Genomic DNA, 20548 nt, shown 5'->3' on the forward strand with positions numbered 1-20548 from the left:
GAAATACAAAAACAGAGTAAGTGGTAGTCGCATGCAGAAGGAAGAGTCTCCCTTCTCTCTTCCATGTTTTCATTCATCTATCATTCAGTCATCTATCTTGCCATTTAATCACCCATCCATCCATCCCTCTTCCATCTCTCTATCCTGCCATCTACCCACCTGTCCATCCATCCACCCATTTGTCCATCCATCCATCCATCCACCCATCTGCCCATCCATCATTTATACATCCATCCATCCATCCATCCACCCATCTGTCTATCCTGCCATCCACCCATCTGCCCATCCATCATCCATCCATCCATCATCCATTGATCCATTTACTAAATCAACTTTTGCTGAGCTCTACCCATGTGAAAGACCAGCAACAAGCACTGGAGGGATGCAAAAAGAAATCAGGAGTGTGTGCCTTCTAAGAGCTTAGAGTTGGAGAGGAGCACAGAACACAAATGATTATAAAATAGAGATAGTGGGGGGAGAAGGCATACATAGATGAAGGGCTGGGGAAAGCTACAACCTTGGGGAAAAGGACTTAAGAGTGTGAACACTTGGGGAAAGGCATGGCGATTTCAGGCAAAGGCGTTTTCAAGTTTTTTGGAACGAGATTGTAAAGTATTAAGTCAAAACAGGCAACCCACGGCCATTCTTGTTTGTTTGTTGGTCAAGAATGGGATAATTTGGGGGAATGAAGGCCATTCACAATCCCAAACTTTTATCTGCAGGTGTCTGAGCCTTCTCCCTGATTATAAATAGAAAACCGGACTTCAAATCCCTCTTTTCTCACTCTTCTTCATACCCATTGATATGGCTGCTGGACTGAAGTGAAAAATCACCCCCAGAGAGTACAGGGAGCTGGAGGGGAATAGAGGAGGTACACCAAGTACCAGGACAGGATCAGCAACCGGACACAACTGAAGGTCAGCAGCCGGGACTGCCAATTCCCTGGGCAGGTGCACCGAGCCTCTGAATGGTGTGGGCTGTCAGGTGGGGGGGGGGGAAGCAAGCAAAGAGGTGCATTTTGCCCAGAGAGGAGTCCCCGATCTGTCCCACGAGAGGAATCAGGAACCTTTAAGAACAGAGTAGGTAGATCCGGAACTCAGAGCCATCGGACAACCCCTCGCGGAGCATGGTTGGGTGGCCAGAGCAGGAAGGGGCTGGTGCGGGTGTTCGTTCTGATGCTGCCTCTTACCCTGAGACCAGAAGCGAGTCACGTAGCCGCTCAGAGCCCTGGGGTCCTTGTGACATAAGGGCCCAGGAGGAAGGACTGAGACACTGCATCCGAGGGCCCTTTGTATAACATGTGGAGTCAAAAATCCTATATAACAAAAGGCTAATATGCAAATTGACCGAACAGTGGAACGACCCGTCACTATGATGTGCACTGACCACCAGGGGGAAGATGCTTAACACAGGAGCTGCCCCCTGGTGATCAGTGCGCTCCCACAGGGGGAGTGCCGCTCAGCCAGAAGCTGGGCTCACAGCTGGCGAGCAGCAGCGGGCAGTGCTAAGGATGTCCAACTGCCAGACTGTGAGAGGGCGCAGGCCTCACAGGCCGGGCTGAGGGACCCCCCCCCCAAGTGCACAAATCTCGTGTACCTTGCTGGATCAAGTATGTTAACATGCCTCTAGTATGTTAATGATAGACATACTTGGACATTTTGACGCTGTGATTATCATGTCTAGAAGCACAGGTAAAAAATGCCAATTTTCTTAAAAAAATTTTTTTTTAGAGAACACTATTTTACCGCTGACAGACAACATTACCCCTATGGTGTTCCGTCTGCGTCCAATTCCGAGTGTGGAGGGAAAGATTGTCTGTGGCTAACGAGATCAGAGTCAGCTGTGGAGAGCTCTGCTCTCTGTTTCCTGCTTCCCTGTGGACTAGAGCCAACAAGACATCCCCCCCTTTCCCCCCCGCAAGATACGTTTCCAGCCAGCGGATGCGTTCTCAGCGATGAGACGGCCTGACCCAGGACACTGTGAGTGCACATGCAGTGCCTTCTTAAATCTCTGAGGCTGGTGACAGCTCCCAGGGACAGGGTCCTGCAGGCGGCCCCAGGCCCGAGGGTGCCAGGGAAGGAGAACACTGGGCTCGCGCTTGGGCTCTGGCCTGGAACCCCGCCTGCCTTTTGCCAAATGCACAGCAGACCCCTGTGTCCCAGGCCCTTTACTGAGCCCAGAGCAAGCAGCATCCACAGCTCCCCAAGTTCAAGTCCCCAGGCTCGGGGGAGCCGCCAGGTTGCTTTCAACCATATGAAAGGAAGTCATGCTCTTTGGTTCTCTGTGGTGAAGTGGCTGACGTCATAGGGTGAGTTAAACGTGGTTTAGGAGAAACTGAACCAGCACCAGGAGTGTCTGACCGATGAACGGTCTTTGCATAGAACCCGGTAAAACCCTCACCAGTTCCACACTTCATCTCCCCACCACTCTCGGTATATGTCTGTTAAAGTCATGTCTTCTCCGAGTTTTTCTTACGGCTAAACTCAGCAGATGGGGGTGTTATTTGGGAATTCTTCTATTTTTAAAATAATATATTTTATTGATTTTTTACAGAGAGGAAGGGAGAGGGATAGAGAGTTAGAAACATCCATGAGAGAGAAGCATCGACCAGCTGCCTCCTGCACTCCCCCTACTGGGGATGTGCCCCCAACCAAGGTACATGCCCTTGACAGGAATCGAACCCGGGACCCTTCAGTCTGCAGGCCGACGCTCTAGTCACTGAACCAAACTGGTCAGGGTGAATTCTTCTATTTTTAATAAGCTTGTTTATGTTTCTTTTAAATAAAAGTTTTTTTTTTTCTTTCTGGGGAGACAGGAGAGAAGCAACGCTAATACGAGAGCTGGCCTGGGGCTGCTTTCGCTCCCGGCCTATCCTATTTGCCAGCTAATGAGACACATTGCAGGCTCCATAAAACCTTAAATAGCAGCTGCTTCATTTTCTCCCTCTCCAACTTTAAAATGATGACAACCGCGTCTGCAGGCGGCTCAAGGTGTGACTGGCCCGGCCTGCAGGAGCCCAGGGTCCTTCAGTGTAACCAGTAGCGTATGGTTTTTCCGGAGGGGCTGGTATGACATATTTTAAGCACCACATTCATGAACCGGACCGTTAGCGGTGCAAATGGCGCACGTGATTCCCGCTCACTCATTTGGCCGCTAATGAAAAGGACCCGGCAGGTGGAGACACGACTTGCGCTTCTCGCTGGAATAATAGCCGAGAGATGAAATTAGAAAAACGAATTGAGCTCAGAGGAAATTAGCCGACAGCTGACTCCTGGAGCAGAAAGTTCTGTGCTGTTCTTTCAGCGATAAGAAGGGAGGCACGGCCCAAGGCCCAGGTCCCCTCAATCCTTTTTCCTAGATTCCTTTCTGGCCAGGAATGATAGCGCACGCAGGCTGCAGTTGGAGACGGGAGAAAGACACGTGGGCTTCTATGTTATAGAGGTTTGGAGAGTTTATAAGATTTTGCAAGAAAAAAGAAACAAGAACAGAAAAACCTGAGCCCGTTCTCGAGCAAACGAGTATGTGTTTGCCTTTTTTCTTTGCATTCCTCCTAAATGCCCTCATTCCTGAATTGGACTGCTCACCAGGTCTACCCCCATCACTGCTGTAATTCGGCCTTTTATTAATCCTCATCTGAGGGTATTTTTTTCATTGATTTTTAGAGAGAGTGGAAGGGAGAGAGGGAGAGAGAGAGAAACATCAATGTGTGTGTGAGAGAGAGAGAAGGAGAGAGGGAGAAAGAGAAAGAGAAACATCAACGTGAGAGAGAGAGATACATCAGTGTGAGAAAGACCCAGCAATTGGTTGTCTCCAACACATGCACATGCCCCAACCGGGCCCCGGGGGGATTGAACCTACAACCCAGGTACGAGCCTTTGACCAGGAATCGAACTCGAGACCCTTGGGTGCACGGGCCAGTGTTCTGACCACTGAGCACACCGGTCAGGGCTGTAACACACATTTTAAACCGCAAATCAGGGTAGAAATTTGCACGTCAAAAGAGCCCATTTTTCGATGCCCTTTCGTGACGGTGATTTGTTTTTCTTTGAAGCGAAGCAGCCATGGCGGCCCCCGGGGCTGCTGGGAGAACATCTCACGTCACCTTTGGCTTTTGTCTTTCTCCTCCGGCTGGTGTGCAGGTTACCATCAGAGAAAAGGGTGTTTGTTTTGGGAACCGGTGGCATTTCATCCAAACGTTTTTGATCCCAAACGAATTCCGCGGACGGCCTATTTATAATCCAGGGTTTGGGAAATGAAGTGATTTCAGATAGGAAGTCACGGTTCATTATCGGTCCCTACCAGCCAGCTGTGTCACCCTCGGCTCCCGTTGGCTCTGCTCTCTCCTGGTCTCGTGCTGTCTGCCGGGTGTGAGCCCCCGGATTTTCAGTGCTGCCCCCCTCCTGGGAAGAAGGGCTGTAACCCCATGGGCAGCACGCTGGATTCCATCAGCCCTGGGCCGTGTCAGAGTCTGGGGCACCCGGAGTTGGCTCCATTCCTCCTGGGAGGAAATGGATTAGGGCGCCCACTAGAGTGAAGTGATATTGTTTGTAGGCGTCTCTGTGGAATTTAGTGCCCATCACAGCAGCTCTGGCTCCGGGGACCATGCTTCTCTAGAAGAACCTCACTGCTCTGTTCTTAATATTGGAGCCTGTCAGTGATCCATCCCCAATTTAACACACCCGTGCCATTAGCATACATTTAAAAAAATTCAATTTTTATTTTTTAATCCTCACCCAGGGATATTTTCCCATTGATTTTAGGGAGAGTGGAGAAGAGAGGGAGAGACAGAGAGAAACATCGATGTGAGAGAGACACATCGACTGGTTGCCTCCTGCACGAGTCTCGACCAGGGCCTGGGCCAGGGAGGAGCCTGCCACCGAGGTACGTGCCCTTGACCGGAATCAAACCCAGGACCCTTTGGTTCATGGGCTGACACTCTATCCACTGAGCCAAACCAGCTAGGGCACTATTCATTTTTTAAAAATGATAAATGTTTCATTGCAGAGAATTTGGAATATACAGACATATGTAAAGAAGATTATAAAAATCAACCTTCAACCCCAAATAACCCAGTTAAAATGTAGGCAGATTCCTTTTTCTTTTTTCTATGCAGATGCCTCCTTTTTGTGTATTTTTTAAAAAGGATCATGCTATAATATACTTCTTGTATTTTTTTTAGTTAACTATTTATGTGGGGAATTGTGTTTTAATCATTAGCATTCAGTGCTAATAATTGATGCATGAACCCTATTGTGGCTTTGACCAAAGACAGCCGATTCCTAGGGGGACGGAGCAGAAATGGTGGTGACTGGAACATCTGAGCACATTTTTAAAATACATTTTTATTGATTTCAGAGGGGAAGGGAGAGGGAGAGAGAGAAACATCAATGATGAGAGAGAATCATTGGTCAGCAGCCTCCTGCACGCCCCCCACTGGGGATCGAGCCTGCAACCTGGGCATGCGCCCTGACCGGGAATGGAACCATGACCTTCTGGTTCATAGGCCGATGCTCAACCACTGAGCCACACTGGCCGGGCTGAGCAGATTTTTGATGGTGACTTTATATATATAGGTGATGGAAGCAAGGTTTTCCTTGAGCTAATTATCTTTAAAAGAAAGAAAGAAACAAACAGAGCCCTGAACTCTTCGTTCCTTGCCGAAGTGTCCACCGATCCCTGCCTGTTACTAGTAGGGAAGGTCATCTCGGTGGTGACCAGAGACAGTCTCCTTGCACGACACCGCCCTACGTCAGCAGTGGCTGCTTTTCCATGTTCTGCTTCCCATGGAACCTTGCTCTTCCTCCCGGTCCCCAAACCCCGGGGAAGCCCGGGTGGCACTTGAGAATGTGACACCATGATCCGGAGGCCGGTTTGTGAATGAACCACCGTGCGGAGGGAATGCGCGGGGTTCCTGACGAGGCGGCTGTGAAGTTAGGACCATTCGTTAGCGGTCGGATGCTCATATGTGCCTGTGAGAACGGACCCTCCCAGCCTGTCCGATTGGTCTCTCGGGGCTGTTCTGTGGCGGAGCTGCGATCCCGCGCGTAAAACGCTCTGTAAACTGTCGCGCTCTTATGCGTTAGTGTTGCTCACAGAAAGGAAAGGGAACCAGAGTTTTTAAAAAACAGCAGACAGCCATTTCTGGGAGTTTTTGTTGGTTTGTTTCAAGCCACCCATGAATTGTCATCCGGGCTGCTTCCATGTAAGTGTTTGTGCCTGGGGCGGGGGAGAGGGGGTTGTTACCATTTATTATTTTTTTGATCAGAAAGAGTCTAGAACAGCGGTTCTCAACCTGTGGGTCGAGACCCCTTTGGGGGTCGAACGACCCTTTCACAGGGGTCGCCTAAGACCATCGGAAAACACATCTATAATGACATATTGTTTTTGTGATGAATCACTATGCTTTCATGATGTTCAATTTGTAACCATGAAATCGGGGGTCACCACAACATGAGGAGCTGTATTAAAGGGTCGCGGCATTAGGAAGGTTGAGAACCACTGGTCTAGAAGTTCTGGGATTTAAACGTGGAAGGGACCTGAGAAGTCATCCAGTTGCCTTGTTTATGGATAAGATGCGACAACCCTGGGAGATGCAGTTATCTGTCCAGGGTCCCGGAGCTCAGCTAGACGGGGACCTCATTTGGCTCCGTAAGGATTTGCTTTAGGAAAAACCGCATTTAAAAGGTGTGAATCCTTTCTTTTATTCATCCTTGCCGTCTTCCTTGAGTCAGTGCTGTCACCCGGTAATCCTAAAGTTTCTATCAGCTGGGACATGCCCAAGCCACCATCTTCGCGTTGCTGGGAGAAGTCCTTGTTCTCCGATGAATGGTTGCCTGTGCTTGCTTTATTTCGAGCAGATAAAAAGGTTTATTCTGCTTTTCCATGTCACACTGTCATAATCTGGAGTGATTTCGTTACGTGGCGAGCCATGCTTTTATGCAGCGGTATCCTGAGACCGGAGTGAAAAATCGCTTTCCGAGTTAGCATCGTTATCAGTTTTATTGGCCCTGAAACGGAGCGGAAGGATCCAGGAATGATGGGGAAATCAACGCGAATTAAATCCCCAGGGAGCTCACATCAGTCCTGGCGTCAAACGGGGGGGGCGCCATGACTCCCACATCTGTGGCCTCCATCCACTTTCATCAGGTCTAAATTATGCTGTGAAGACTTTGTTTTGCTACATTTCCTTGCTCCGACATAGCAAACGTTCTGTTCATCTCTGGTTCCTTCTTGAAACATGCACACATTCTCACTGTTTCTAGGGAACAGTTGCCTAACTTGATTGCCATCCAAATATTCAGAGTTGCTGTTCTGTCGATAACTAATAAGTATAATATTATCACGGTGCAGTGTTCAGTGTGTACTCTGGGTAATGGAATCCAGAATACTGAGCCCTCAACCCACATCGATAAATTCCATATTCCCCAACTCATTGTTGTGTCTTCACAAAACGAGGTTTAAGTGGTACCTCGTTAGTATAAATTTGCTGTAATAAGCAGTATATGGCGCTATTGGTGTGGCAGAAATATTACTATAGTAATGAGCCCGGTCCTCGCTGTATTTCCCAAGAGACACTGCTTTTGTAGTGAAAAATCTGTTCAGCCTAATAAATGATAACAGTAATCACCTTCCCTTTCTTCCCCCAGATATCTCTTTTTAAAAAAATATACATTTTTTATTAATTTCAGAGAGGAAGGGAGAGGGAGAGAGAGGTAGAAACATCAGGGATGAGAGAGAATCACTGATTGGCTGCCTCCTGCATGCCCCCCACTGGGGATGGAGCCCGCAACCCAGGCATGTGCCCTGACCGGGAATCAAACCATGACCTCCTGGTTCATAGGTCGACGCTCTACCACTGAGCCACGCCGGCCGGGCCCAGGTACCTCTTAGATATGTGACCGTTAATACACTGAATGGTCCAGCACTAAGTTCACAAACAAAATCCATTTGGAAACCTTTGGTTTCCCTTGTCGAATTTTTTGTGTTCTTTCCTACTGAAACATTTGTCTGCGTCTGCTTCTTGTGCTCTGAGCTCTTTCTCCTTGAATCCTCAGATTCTTGGTGTTTTCTGTTTGTTTGGTTTTGGTGTGACTCCCTGGGGCCCAGGGATGTACGTGGCCTTGCGCCTGCATCGGGGGTTCCGAGGAGCTTGACTGCTCGCCCTGAGAGCGGACGCTGGGGAGGTTTCCAAGAAACCGGCTGCTGTCTTGGTAATGAAAACCAGAGCTGTCCCTGCACTGGGAACTGCTTGCTGGCCCTCAAGTCCCCCTCCACGCCGGGGCCGTAAGTTAGAGAAAACAGAGTTCAGTTCTCTGGAAGTTTATGTTACTAACTTACGGTTTAGCTGTTGGCCAAGCGAAGCACTCGGTTGTCATTCTTAAAGTCAACAGTCATTTGCAAAGACACTTAATTCTGGGGCAGATTAGGGGGAAAACAGCTTGAATATTTTTGGAAATGACGGTGGCTCTCGGAAATTAGGAGATTGCCTTTTTATGAAGTTGTATTTTTCGGTTCTTTAGGGAACAGATGGAAAAGGAATAACTTACATTTATTGTGCTCTTACCACGTGCCAGGCATGCTTTACGTGTGTTTCCATCTCTCTTAATTTCACAATAGAGAAAACAGACCAATAGGACTTTCTCTCCCTCTCTCTCTCTCTCTCTCTCTCTCTCTCTCTCTCTCACACACACACACACACACACACACACACACACTCATAAGGAATTGGCTCATGCATTTATAGACGCTGAGAAGTCCAAGATCTACTGTGGGCAGCTGGAGAGACCCAGGAGAGCCGATGGTGTAAGTTCCAGTCCAAGTCAAGGGAGGACGGATGTCCCGGCTTGAAGTCAGGCAGGCAGAGAGCGTGTATTCTCCCTTCCCCAGCCTCTATTCTGCGCAGGCCCTCAACGGATTAGCCGCGGCCCACCACGTGCAGGAGGGCAATCTGCTTTACCCAGTCAACCACTCACGTGTTAATCTCGCCCAGCATGACCCTCACAGACACCCCGGGAATACTGTCGGGTCAAATATCCGGGCATCCCATGGCCAGCCAAGTTGACACAGGAAACGAACCATCACAAAGACCCGCTCTTCTCTATAAATGCCACACTCCATGGCATTCAGGAGCAAGTGCTAGGGGACGCCACTTCTGAGGACATTAAAATGGAACGTCCCATCCTCCATCTGACCCCCAAAACATACATGTTGGAAATCACCCCATGAGCTCCTCTCCCTTCTCCAGGCTGTGGCTATTTGGATCCAAAGCAGTCACAGAATTTGAAGAATGGGAGGGAGACGGCTCGATTTCAGGACTGCAGGGTCCTAGGATAAGATTGGTCAGTGGGCAGCAGGCGTGTTACTCTCCGCTCCTCTTCCCCAGCCCCGAGGCCAGCCCGCCTCCTTAGTGGACACGTTATCTGATGGGGCTGCCCATCAACATTACAGAAAGACACCAGGAGAACAGCTCCACAGAAAAAAAATGGCCCAGGCTGGGACCCGATCCGCTTGGGGGCAATTTGCAAAGTGGAATCGAAGCTCGCTCAAGCCCCAGAAAATTACTGTCTTGCTCGATGGGATTAGTTGTCCAAAATGAAGAATATTTTTCTCCTTGTGCCGCCCCGCTTTCCAATTGCTTTCTTTTCACTGCTTGTTCTCATTCCCCTCTTCGCCGACGGCTAGACTCCGAGGCCAGCAGCACCCTGATCATCAGCACAGGCCCGGGCAGGGACGTAGAGTCAGGGGGTAACTATGGTTACGTGAAAGCAGAGACTGGACAGGGATGTCCTTTTAAAGGGGCAGGGATATGTAAAGGAAGAGTACGAATTGGATTCACGAGGAAGCTCTGCTGTTCTCACATCCTGATCTTCATCATTTATTTATTAGGGCAGGGGTCATTTTTCTGATAGATCCGAGGCCGGATCTTATCTCCACCTCTCCCTTGACTTATCTGTTCTTCTCTGAGAGAGAACAGTTTTGTGGCTCAGGGTGGTAAGGGTCTGTGCCCAGACCCAGCAGTCAGCATGGCTCATGTGCTCGCAGGCGGTGACTGGTCAGAAGGCACGTGTTGGGGCAGGAGGAGGTGGACACAGATGTCTCAGCCGAACCCCTGGCATACACCCACCTCTGGCCCCACATTGGAGAGGGAGGAGGAAGGCTGGGGTGTCTGGGGATGTGGACTGGAAGAAGGTTGTAAAAATGTGAAGAGAGCAGTACATTCGGGTTAGGAGAGGAGAAGGTGTCTGTGTCTGGGGGGAGGAGGCATATCACGCCTCCCTTGTCCCTGGAATACACAGGCTTTAGATGCTATTGAAGCGATAGGGGGAGGGGGAGGGACGTTTGCCTGATGAGTCCAGCAGAGCAGATGTTGTGTGGCTTCATCCATCCACCCATCTATCCTCCATCCATCCATCCATCCATCCATCCATCATCCACCCACCTATCCTCCATCTACCCATCCATTTATTCATCTATCCTTTATTCATCCATCCATCTATCCATCACCCACTGATCCATCCACCCATCCTCTATCCTTCCATCCACCCATCCTCTATCCTTCCATCCACCCACTTATTCTTTATCCTCTTTCCCTCCCTCCACTCATCCATTCATTCCTCTTTTATTAGCAGCACTGGTGGGATGTCCACCCTCACAACACACCATGCTAGGTGCCGAGGAGGTGAAGAATAAGAGCTGGTCTCCCCCTCCCAGATTCACAGCCCAGTGAGGGAGACAGCTGAGTAGACCAGCGTTGACAATCAGGATGGGGAGCACCCTAAGAGGGGTGAGCCCTGGGTTAGTGTCTATTTTTGGTACCTATTCCGTGAGGATGTGTCCATTGGTTGTGTAAGAACTAAGAGGTGAGCTACCTTCCTTCCCTTTGACAGGGCGTTCAGATCTTATGCACACGAAGGACCATTCCTCATGCCTGGCTTCCCCTCCAGCCCAGGACAGCCTTCATCTCAGCCACCTGGGCATCTCCCTCACCCCGACCTCCAGTCAGGTGACCTGAAGCGGAAATGCCTTGTACCCTGGTGCCCTCCTTGCCCCTCCAGCACCCTCGTGCCCTCTCAGGCTCATCGCCTCTTCCCCACCCCACCAGTCGGCCCCCCGGGCCCACGGGCCTGCCCCCTGGCTCCACACTGGCCTCCTCGCTTAGCCTGGCTTCTTGGGATCACCCAGTAGGTCTCCAGCTTCCTTTTCCAACCCCGTTTATTCATTCAGCAGACGCTGATGGAGGGCTTCCTCTGTAGGATGTTGTGAGAGATTCTGGATGCCAAGATGGGAAGGTCGCAGGACCTGTCCTTGGAGGGCTCACAGCCCGGTACGAGAGGCGGTCCTTCTCCAACTACAGTGGGGCCTTGACTTACGAGTTTAATTCGTTCCGAGACCGAGCTCGTTAACTCAAATTACTCTATCAACTCAATGTAAAAAATCGGCCGAGAGACAGCTGGTATCTCAAAAAACTCGTTAGTCGGGACGCTTGTAAGTCAAGGCCCCACTGTAGTTCAATGCAGGACTGTGTTCACGGCACAGTGGTGGGACACTGGGGGGCTGGGGGGGGGAAGCGTGGGGTTCAGGAAGGCCTCCTAGACCTTCAAGGATGACCTTGACTGAGGCCTGGCACACGGGGGTGAGAGACAGGGGGGAGGTTGGCATTCCCAGCATGCCCCTTCCATACACCCATATAGCGATGGAGCCCACTTTCTGCTCCCCAGACATGGGCTACTGTCTTGAGCGCAGGCCCTCGCTCATGCCATTCCCGTTAGAACGCCGGCCAGGCCTCCCTCCACAGCTGGTTCTGCCTGTAGAAATCTTACCCGCCCTTCGAGGACAATCTGTCTCCTCGCTCAACCATCAGCATTTCGTCCAGCTGTTGAGGCAGTTCCTTTTGTGGCTTATGTGTTCTCATCTCCCTCCTTGAAAAGCGACCTTGGCCATGGAACTGAAACGCTAAGCGAGGAGCGAAGAGCAGGGTGAGATGTGCACTAGAGTGCCTACGTTCCTGGCTCTCTGGTTGGTGTGGTTGGGTGGGCCATGGGAGAACACAGTGGCTGCCACTTAGCTGGGAAGACCCTCGGCGCTGGAATGTGTAGGGACACCTTTTCTGCTCTCTGTCCATGTAGGGTTCGATGACCTCCAGGTGTGTGCTGACCCCGGCGTCCCCGAGAATGGCTTCAGGACGCCCAGCGGAGGGGTTTTCTTCGAAGGCTCCGTGTCCCGCTACCATTGCCAAGACGGATTCAAGCTGAAGGGCTCTACGAAGAGACTGTGTGTGAAGCATCTCAATGGGACCCTGGGATGGATCCCAAGCGATAGATCCATTTGTGTGCAAGAAGGTAAAGTGCTCACACCCGCCCCCCTCCCCCTCCCATGGAAACCTCTCACGTGGTCAGTGTCTGCGTTGTGGCCAGCTTGTGTTGCCATGGCTGCAGGGGTCCAAGGCTGCGGGTGCCAGAGGGGTCAGTGCCCGGGGATGCTGTCCTCGTTTCCGAGCTAGTCCTGCACGCTGACGGAAAAGCACGCGTGTGTGATGAGGGCTGGGGCACATCCATTCATCTCAGCGTTAGAAGTAATCATCTCCCCTCTCGATCTCAATGACCATCCAATTCATCACCGTTGTTGTCGATGCAGGAGAGAAGCTCAGATCACATTAGGGCTGTTTATGACCGGGCTGCCACCTCCACACTCATTTCCATGTTACTCCATAAAAAGCGCAGTAGATTATTGGGGAAAAACTATATGTAATGATACAGACAATGTCTGATTCAGAGGATTAAATCAATGACTACTTATCAGTTCTCTGTTAGACGTGATTCATTGAAGGAAAGAAACAGCTGTGACGAGCAATGACAGGTTGACAAGGGAGACATTTATTCTAGCAACTACCCCTCAATTTATTGGTCATGATAAGATATTCTTTTTTTTCCATTTTTTAAAAATATTTTTTATTGACTTCAGAGAGGAAGGGAGAGGGAGAGATAGAAACATCAATGATGAGAGAGAATCATTGATTGGTTGCCTCCTGCACGCCCCCTACTGGGGATCGAGCTGGAAAGGAGCTGAGCCACACCAGCTAACTCTTAGCAGTTAGCTCCAGTGTTTGCTTAGGGGCTGTGTAAGGGGGGGTGGCCATGTTGGGTCAGTCCTTTTATTATGCGAAGTGAAATAAGGCCACGTGTTTCCAAAGGACCTGCATTCTGGTCCAAATGGTAAGCTCTCATTGTATTTTTTTAAAAAATATACATTTTATTTTGATTTTTTACAGACAGGAAGGGAGAGGGATAGAGAGTTAGAAACATCGATGAGAGAGAAATATTGATCAGCTGCCTCCTGCACACTCCCCACTGGGGATGTGCCCGCAACCAAGGTACATGCCCTTGACCGGAATCGAACCTGGCACCCTTGAGCCCGCAGGCTGACGCTCTATCCACTGAGCCAAACGGGTCAGGGCACTCGTTGTATTTTTTAGAAAGCTTGGGAGAACAGGCATTGCCGTCCTAAGTATGAAGGTCTATTGATTTTTAATATTAATGGTAATTTTGTTGGCCTTTGAGAGATCTGTGTAAAGAGATTGCCTTTGTTGCCCTGATGGTGGAGAAAATTATCGTTGCCAACGTCCTAATAACCATTCTCTGTTCCACATAGTTTATGGGGGGGCGGGGGGCGGGGACACCCAGAAGTTTCTGCCCTGGGTGTCATGTAGCAGTGAGGAAGCTGAAAATTTCCCCCCCTTGATTTATAAATAGCTTTTACTCCCTGATCAGAATTAATGCTGGGAAGAGTAAGGGCTGCTGAATCCATTTGTATCCCTTGTCAGGTCATTCTTAGAAGGCTAATGAATCCTTGCGTGGTGGTAATAGTAATCACAGTAATGAATTAGCTCATTTTTATAGATAATTACGGAGTAAAACTTCATGCTCGCGATCTCATCTGATAGGCACAGTCTCCCCCACAAGATGAGTCGTACTGTTCTTATTAGGAAACAGGCTCAGAGAGGTTCACCTACTTCATCAAGGTCACACAGCAGAGCTGGAACTGCTTCTCAGCCATTATTCCCCTCTCCCTCCCCCACAAGGTCATGTCTAACCTTCTTTGTGTCACAAAAGCCCATTCTAACCAGTTATAAAACAGCACAGTGTCACTGTGAATGACACCATCAAAGTTCAGGGTGAAAGGGCTGTATAGAAATATTATGCTCCAAGTCCTTATTCTGGTTTAGTTCTCCCTGAGATGCAGATGTAAGGAAATTAAGTTTATGTGCATTACAATGCTTCATAGTAGGAAAGTGCTCTACAAAAGCCGGGTGGTTAGTAGGCGCTCGTTTACACAGATTCCCTCTCTCTTATTCCCCACTTCACTCTGCCACGTGTCTCGGGCATCTTCCTTCTCTCACGGCCCCTTTATTCCCATCAAAACTGGTTTATTCCCAGTAAACTCGGTGCATAGAAGTTTGAACTCATGGGATTGATAATACGGGCACTGGATGAACTTCACGGCACCCAGAGCCTCCAACCCAGAGATGCACAGGGAGGTGTCTGCTTCTCCGAGCTGCTTCCCTCAGACCAGAGCCTGCCCATCCATCCCTACGCAGGGGTGGGGATGCTTGTGGTCCAGGGAGCAGGGAGGCGGCCAGTAAGGTGGAGAGGAGACCCTGGAGTTGGCAAAGGGCTGAAAATATGCCCTGTGGGCACAGGGCTGCCGATGTGAGTACAGTGACCAAAGGCCAGGTGACAGCCTCCATCCAGGCCTCTTCCTTTCTAAACCCACTCAGCTGGGTCTCCTGGGGTCACTTTCCCTGGGCAAATGCAATCTGTATACTATATATATAAAAGCCTAAGCAACTGTTACAACCCGTCTACCAGTTGCTATGACGCGCACTGACCACCAGGGGGCAGACGCTCAATGCAGGAGTTGCCCTCTGGTGGTCAGTGCACTCCCACAGCCAACCTCCCACGGCCCCTCCCACCAGCTGGCCAAGCTCCCGTGGCCCCTCTCCCTGCCCCCCTCCACCCCCGCTGGCCAGCCCCGATGGGCCCCACTCAGTGTGGCCAGGCTGAGGGACCCCACCCATGCACAAATTCGTGCACTGGGCCTCTAGTCCTTTCATAAGAAAAGATGGCCGTGAAGGAAGGTTGACTCTACATGAAGGCCCTTTACAGACACTTAACACGTCAAATCAGAACGTGGACAGACAAGTCCCAGCTGCACACCCCACCAGGGGGAGGGGCAGCATAGCCATGAGTCAGACTACAGTGTGCGCGGACAGAGACGTCGTATTTTTAAAAAAAAACCCAATGGCCCAAAGCGACTAAAGTGAAATGAATTCACATCCATTTGTGTTATGAACAGCCGGAACCTTTTCATTATCAATATTAATGGGAAGATTTCATTACTTAACCATCCCTGGGTACAGCTGGGATGCAGACTACATTCAGCAAGCAGGGCATTCGTTATACTGGCTGCAGAGCAGTTTTGGGTTTTGGTTGTGTGTGTGTGTGTGTGTGTGTGTTTAAAGAGACAGAATAAATCATGGCACATGGTTCCTGGGTCGGGCGAGAGCCTCCCCTGGGGTATGAGACAACATTCCACAGCTCCTAGTCCCCTTGTCCCTTAAGATTCTCACTCCTGGGGAGGGTGTTTGGATATTTGGAAGGTCAGACGCTTCTAGCTGGAGCTTTCGCCTCTGGGTGGACTCAGCGTGTCCCTGGAGCACCTTGGGGTGCAGAAACAGAACTTCCCTTTTCCTCTTTGACTTGCCCCCTGGAGTTGCCCTTGAGGAGGGAGGGAGAGCGAGAGCCGTGGCACTTCCGTTCCCATGCAGTGGGGTTGTCTATTGCAGGACTGTTTTCCCCTCAGCGCTCTTCTCTGTTCTCCTCACCTTCTCCCTTGAGCAGTTCTGCAAACAGTCGCTGGTCCCATTGGTTCCTCGCTGCAAGTCAGCTGCAGAGAAATCCATGCTAAGCCAATAAGAAGGGATTTGGGGGAAGCCGGAGTCCACAGGTCTCACGGCCAGCCTGAGTGGGAATCTTCCAGAACGGGTTGCAGACCAGCTCTGGGCGCTGGCGTAAGGCTATTAGCAGAGCGTCGGTCGCCCCCAGAGCCCGTGGTTTGAGAATGAGCTGGCTGAGCCGAGGGCTTTCCTAGCAAATCCGTCCTCTGGTTGGCGGTCAACTCCTTTCGGGTGGAGAGGCTCAAAGCAGGCTCTGTTCCCTTTCCAGATGAGAAAGGAGGGGGCTCAGGGAAGCCAGGGCAGACTTGGGGTTCAGACCCAGGCCTGACCCCAGGTGAGGTTTCCCAGGGAAAGGGAGTGAGGGGCGGCTGATACATCATTGTGGCCCAGACCCAGGCCCATGGGGGAGGCATCTTGCTCAACCAGGAGAGAACCCGTTCACATGGGGCTCTGGTTCCCAAAGCGGGTGCCACGGAACTGCCTGCACCAAGGACTTGCTGGAAACACAGCCAGGCCTCCCGTGTTAGAACGTTGGCAGTGAGGCCAACGGCTGCATGGTTTTTATTTGTTGTTAATCCTCACCTGAGGATATTTTCCCATTGACTTTAAGACAGAATGGAAGGGAGAGAGAGAGAGAGAGAGAGAGAGAGAGAGAGAGAGAGAGAGAGAAACATCGACGTGAGAGAGATACATTGATTGGTTGCCTTCACACACACCCCGGCCAGGGGTGCGGATCGAGCCTGCAACCGAGGTACATGCCTTTGACCGGAATTGAACCTGGGACCCTTCAGTCCCCAGGCCGATGCTCTTTCCACTGAGCCAAACCAGCTAGGACTGCGTGTTTGTTTGTTTTTAAACTCCCAAATGATTCTTCATCAGAAAAGAGTTTGAGACCCAGTCATGCAGGGAGATGGCCTGGCACCGCTTTGCAAGGGGAAAGAGAACACGATTTTCTCCCGTGTTAGACGGCGCTCTGGGGAGATCATTCATTCCTGGCACCAGACAATGTCAGCGTTGCCTCCTTACGACACCCTGCAGGGTTTCAGTGGCTCACAGCAGTCACGTGGCAAGTGAACTGGGACTGGGACCCACATTCTGACCCGTGGTTCAGTGCTCTTTCTACTATACTGGAGGTCTGCAACCCAGGCCGTAGGTCAGTGTCGCCTGGGGAACTTCTAGAAGTAACGGCGCCTGGAACTGTCGCCAAGAGATTTAATTTTAATTGTCTGGGCAGTGGGAGCTCAAACATCGGTATTTCTGGAAGCTCCCAGGGGAGTGCCCGTTACCCCGGCTTCCTGCATGTTGGGGTCCATCTTCTTCATTGTCTGGTTGGGGCTGAAGGTCGCCGATTGCACGGGAGAGCGGCCCCTGTTCTTCCACAACTTGCTAAGTCTCCATGCGTAACCCCTCTGCTCCCCAGTTCTTCGCACAGCGTCACAGGGAAGTAACTGTATTCATTCAGCAAGCATTATTTTTAAGTTCTTCCTAAAATATTGTGAGGCCCATTGACCTGACCAGGATTGCTATGCAAGATGAATAATTGGATGTTAAGAAGTTTCTGCCTTAGCTGGTTTGGCTCAGTGGATAGAGCGTCGGCCTGCAGACTGAAGGGGCCCGGGTTCGATTCAGGTCAAGAGCACATGCCTGGGTTGCGGGCTCGATCCCCAGTAGGGGCCTGCAGGAGGCTCCTTCATCATTAATTCTCTCGACCCATGATTCTCTCTCATCATTGATGTTTCTCTCTCTCCCTCTCTGAAATCAGTACAAATATATTTAAAGAAAAAAGAAGTTTCTTTGAGCGCTGGCCTGTGTGGCTCAGTTGGTTGGGCATCATCGCGTGCACTGAAAGGTCCCAGGTTCGATTCCTGGTCAGGGCGCATGCCCAGGTTACGGGCTCGGTCCCTGCAGGAGGCAGCCGATCGATGTTTCATTCTTACAACGATGTTTTTCTCTCTCCCTTCCTCTCTCTCTCAAAATCAATTAAACATCTTTTTTTAAAAAAAGAAGTTTCTTTGAGCTTCCTGGGAGAAAAGGTGCAATGTGAGTTTAAGTATTGCTATTATCTTGTACATTTTTTTAAAAGTATATTTTATTGATTTTTCACAGAGAGGAAGGGAGAGGGATCGAGAGTTAGAAACATCGATGAGAGAGAAACATCCATCAGCTGCCTCCTGCACACTCCCCCCTGGGGATGTGCCCGCAACCAAGGTACATGCCCTTGACTGGAATCGAACCTGGGACCTTTCAGTCCGCAGGCTGACGCTCTACCCACTGAGCCACACCGGTCAGGGCTATCTTGTACGTTTTTAATTAAAAGATTTCAACTTGACTGATGAGCTAAAGGTGGCTGAAAGGATGGGAGATCGCTCCTTTATTCATGGAGACGGTGGGTGGTGCGGGCATTTTTCAAAAGCGGGCGAATCATACTCATCTTTCAGAGTTCCTCCTGTGCGAAAGTGGGTTGTCTCCCAGCGCAGACCCTTCACCAAAACAAAATAGATGCTTTACACACGTTTTATTTATAACCCCTTCCTTCTCATGTGCCTTTTCTATCATCTAAAATTTCTTCCTTGGTGCCTCAGACGAGTTATCAGAAGCAGCAGCCTGTGCCCACGAGGGCAAGCATTTGCACGCCTCCCCCTAAGATATTCTCTCCTCGTTTTCCGTCTTCTGAGATAAGGGGGAGCCAGGGGGTGCCCCTCCCTGCCTCCAGCATTTCTTCTTTGCGCTCCTTGTCATAGGAGTCACTGCCTCCCTCCCCTCCCTCCCTTGTGGCTTCGGTGTGCGTTTGGTTTTTGCTCTTAAAAAGATTTCTTTCACTTCAATGTGGTCACGACTTGAAAGGAGAGGGGAAAAAACATATCCAGCAGAAATAAGTTCGGGTCAGACCGGGGCAGCTGCGGCAAGATCAGTGGCAGAAGTGATCAGCGATCGCCGTGGTGAGGTGACAGCCGACTGCCCCAGACGAGGGCTCCCCTGTCCGTGCCACCGGCCCCGCGTACGTGCAGAGGGGAACTCCCAACCAGGGCCGCTTTTACCAGCTGCCTCCTGCCAGCTCCCGTGCTCCCGGGCCACGGAGATCGTGCCCTTTCTTTCTCTCCAGGGGCCATGGAGGCAGGGAGTTGCTCTAAGTCACAGAATTATTAGGCAGATGCAGAAAAACAGCATTGGCACCGGGAGAGGTCCCCGTCGGCCCATGTATAAAGGCCACAAGGTGATGGTTGGCAGCCTCGAGCGCCAAGCTGACGGTGACAGTTCCCCAGAAAGCAGCCATTCACAAGCTCCCACCAGAAACGACCCAGAGTTACTTGTAGGTTGGCTGCGTGTGAAAAACGCAGGCCCGCCCCACGGGCGCCCTTCCGAACCTCCTGCAGGTGGAACTCATCTTCTCTCAGGCCGGCCTGGAGCAGTTTGGGGCTGGTCAGGGCTCCCCAGTCAGCCTGGGAGCGTCCTGTAGCTAATGAAGAGCTCCCCGAACCCCACTCTGGGCCTTGGGGTGCAGAGCTGCCTCCCAGCCCGCGCAGATGGGATTCTGTCCTTTTTTATTTTTTATTTATTTTTGAAATATATATATTTTTAAATTGATTTCAGAGAGGAAAGGAGAGGGAGAGTCAGAAACATCAACGATGAGAGAGAATCACTGATCGGCTGCCTCCTGTATGCCCCCCCCCCCCCCCCCCGCCCTGCCACTGGGGACCAAGCCCGCAACCCGGGCATGTGCCCTTGACTGGAATCGAACCTGGGACCCTTCAGTCCACAGGCCGACGCTCTAGCCAGTGAGCCACACCGACCCGGGCGAGATCCTGTTCTTTATTCGTGGCTGAGAAACCTACACCTCTTGGAGCATGGAGATACTTCTGGAGGAAGTCACTCTGATGGTCAAGGTGGCGTCCTTGGCTTTCGCCTTTTCTCCACAATTTCGGAAGCAGCAAACTTGGACTAGTGCGCCTCTGTGAGTCAGGGGCTGTCTGAGTCTAAATGGAGAAATAAATAGCCCCCCCCCACCCACCCACCCCTGCTTACATGCACTCGGACCATCGAGGATATTGCACAGAGATGTGCCGATGAGAGAGGGAGAGGGGCGCCTGGGGCCCAGCGTGACTGAGCCGGGATTGGTGGGATGGTGTTTGGGGTGGAGGGGGCCAAGGGACAGGCCCCAACCTGGCAGCACAGGATGGAACGGCCTGCGTGGTCAGCTGGATGGAGAGAGAGTGGGAAGTGGATAGAGTTGATTCATTTTATTTCGTCTGCTGATCGTTTCCCTGTTCCTCCCCCGCCCTCCTCCTGACCCCCAGCCTCCGTCTGTCAGCCACCCCCACCCCCTCCACGCGCATCCTGCTCTCACTCCCTTCGTGGGCGGCAGCTGGCCGCTTGCTCCAAGCCTCCGTGAGATAGGTAGCGGTGCCGGTGCCGGGCTGCTGTATTTATGATCTTCCCAGAACGGATACGGTGGATGGGAGACGCTCATAGCAGATGCAACCTGGGCTCAGCCCCCTGCTCTCCTGCAAAGCACTTTTCTTTTATTTTTTAAAAAATATATATATTTCTTTATTGATTTCAGAGAGGAAGGGAGAAGGAGAGAGAGATAGAAACATC

The 20548-nt window shown here is 50.9% G+C and overlaps 1 protein-coding gene across 2 annotated transcripts in view; it reads left to right on the forward strand.

Annotated features, from left to right (window-relative positions):
• The window catches only part of SUSD4 (sushi domain containing 4), a 61950-nt gene that overhangs the window by 24068 nt on the left and 17334 nt on the right, over window positions 1–20548 (forward strand). For both annotated transcript variants that reach the window (XM_070401203.1, XM_070401202.1), the window contains exon 3: window positions 12126–12338. In XM_070401203.1, coding sequence (XP_070257304.1) covers window positions 12126–12338 — 213 coding nt within the window. The remainder of the gene's footprint in view (window positions 1–12125; window positions 12339–20548) is intronic.

Source organism: Myotis yumanensis, unplaced genomic scaffold (assembly GCF_028538775.1).
Source record: "Myotis yumanensis isolate MYYU_CA2020_CCGP unplaced genomic scaffold, mMyoYum1.0.hap1 SCAF_22, whole genome shotgun sequence".
Lineage (NCBI taxonomy): Eukaryota > Metazoa > Chordata > Mammalia > Chiroptera > Vespertilionidae > Myotis > Myotis yumanensis.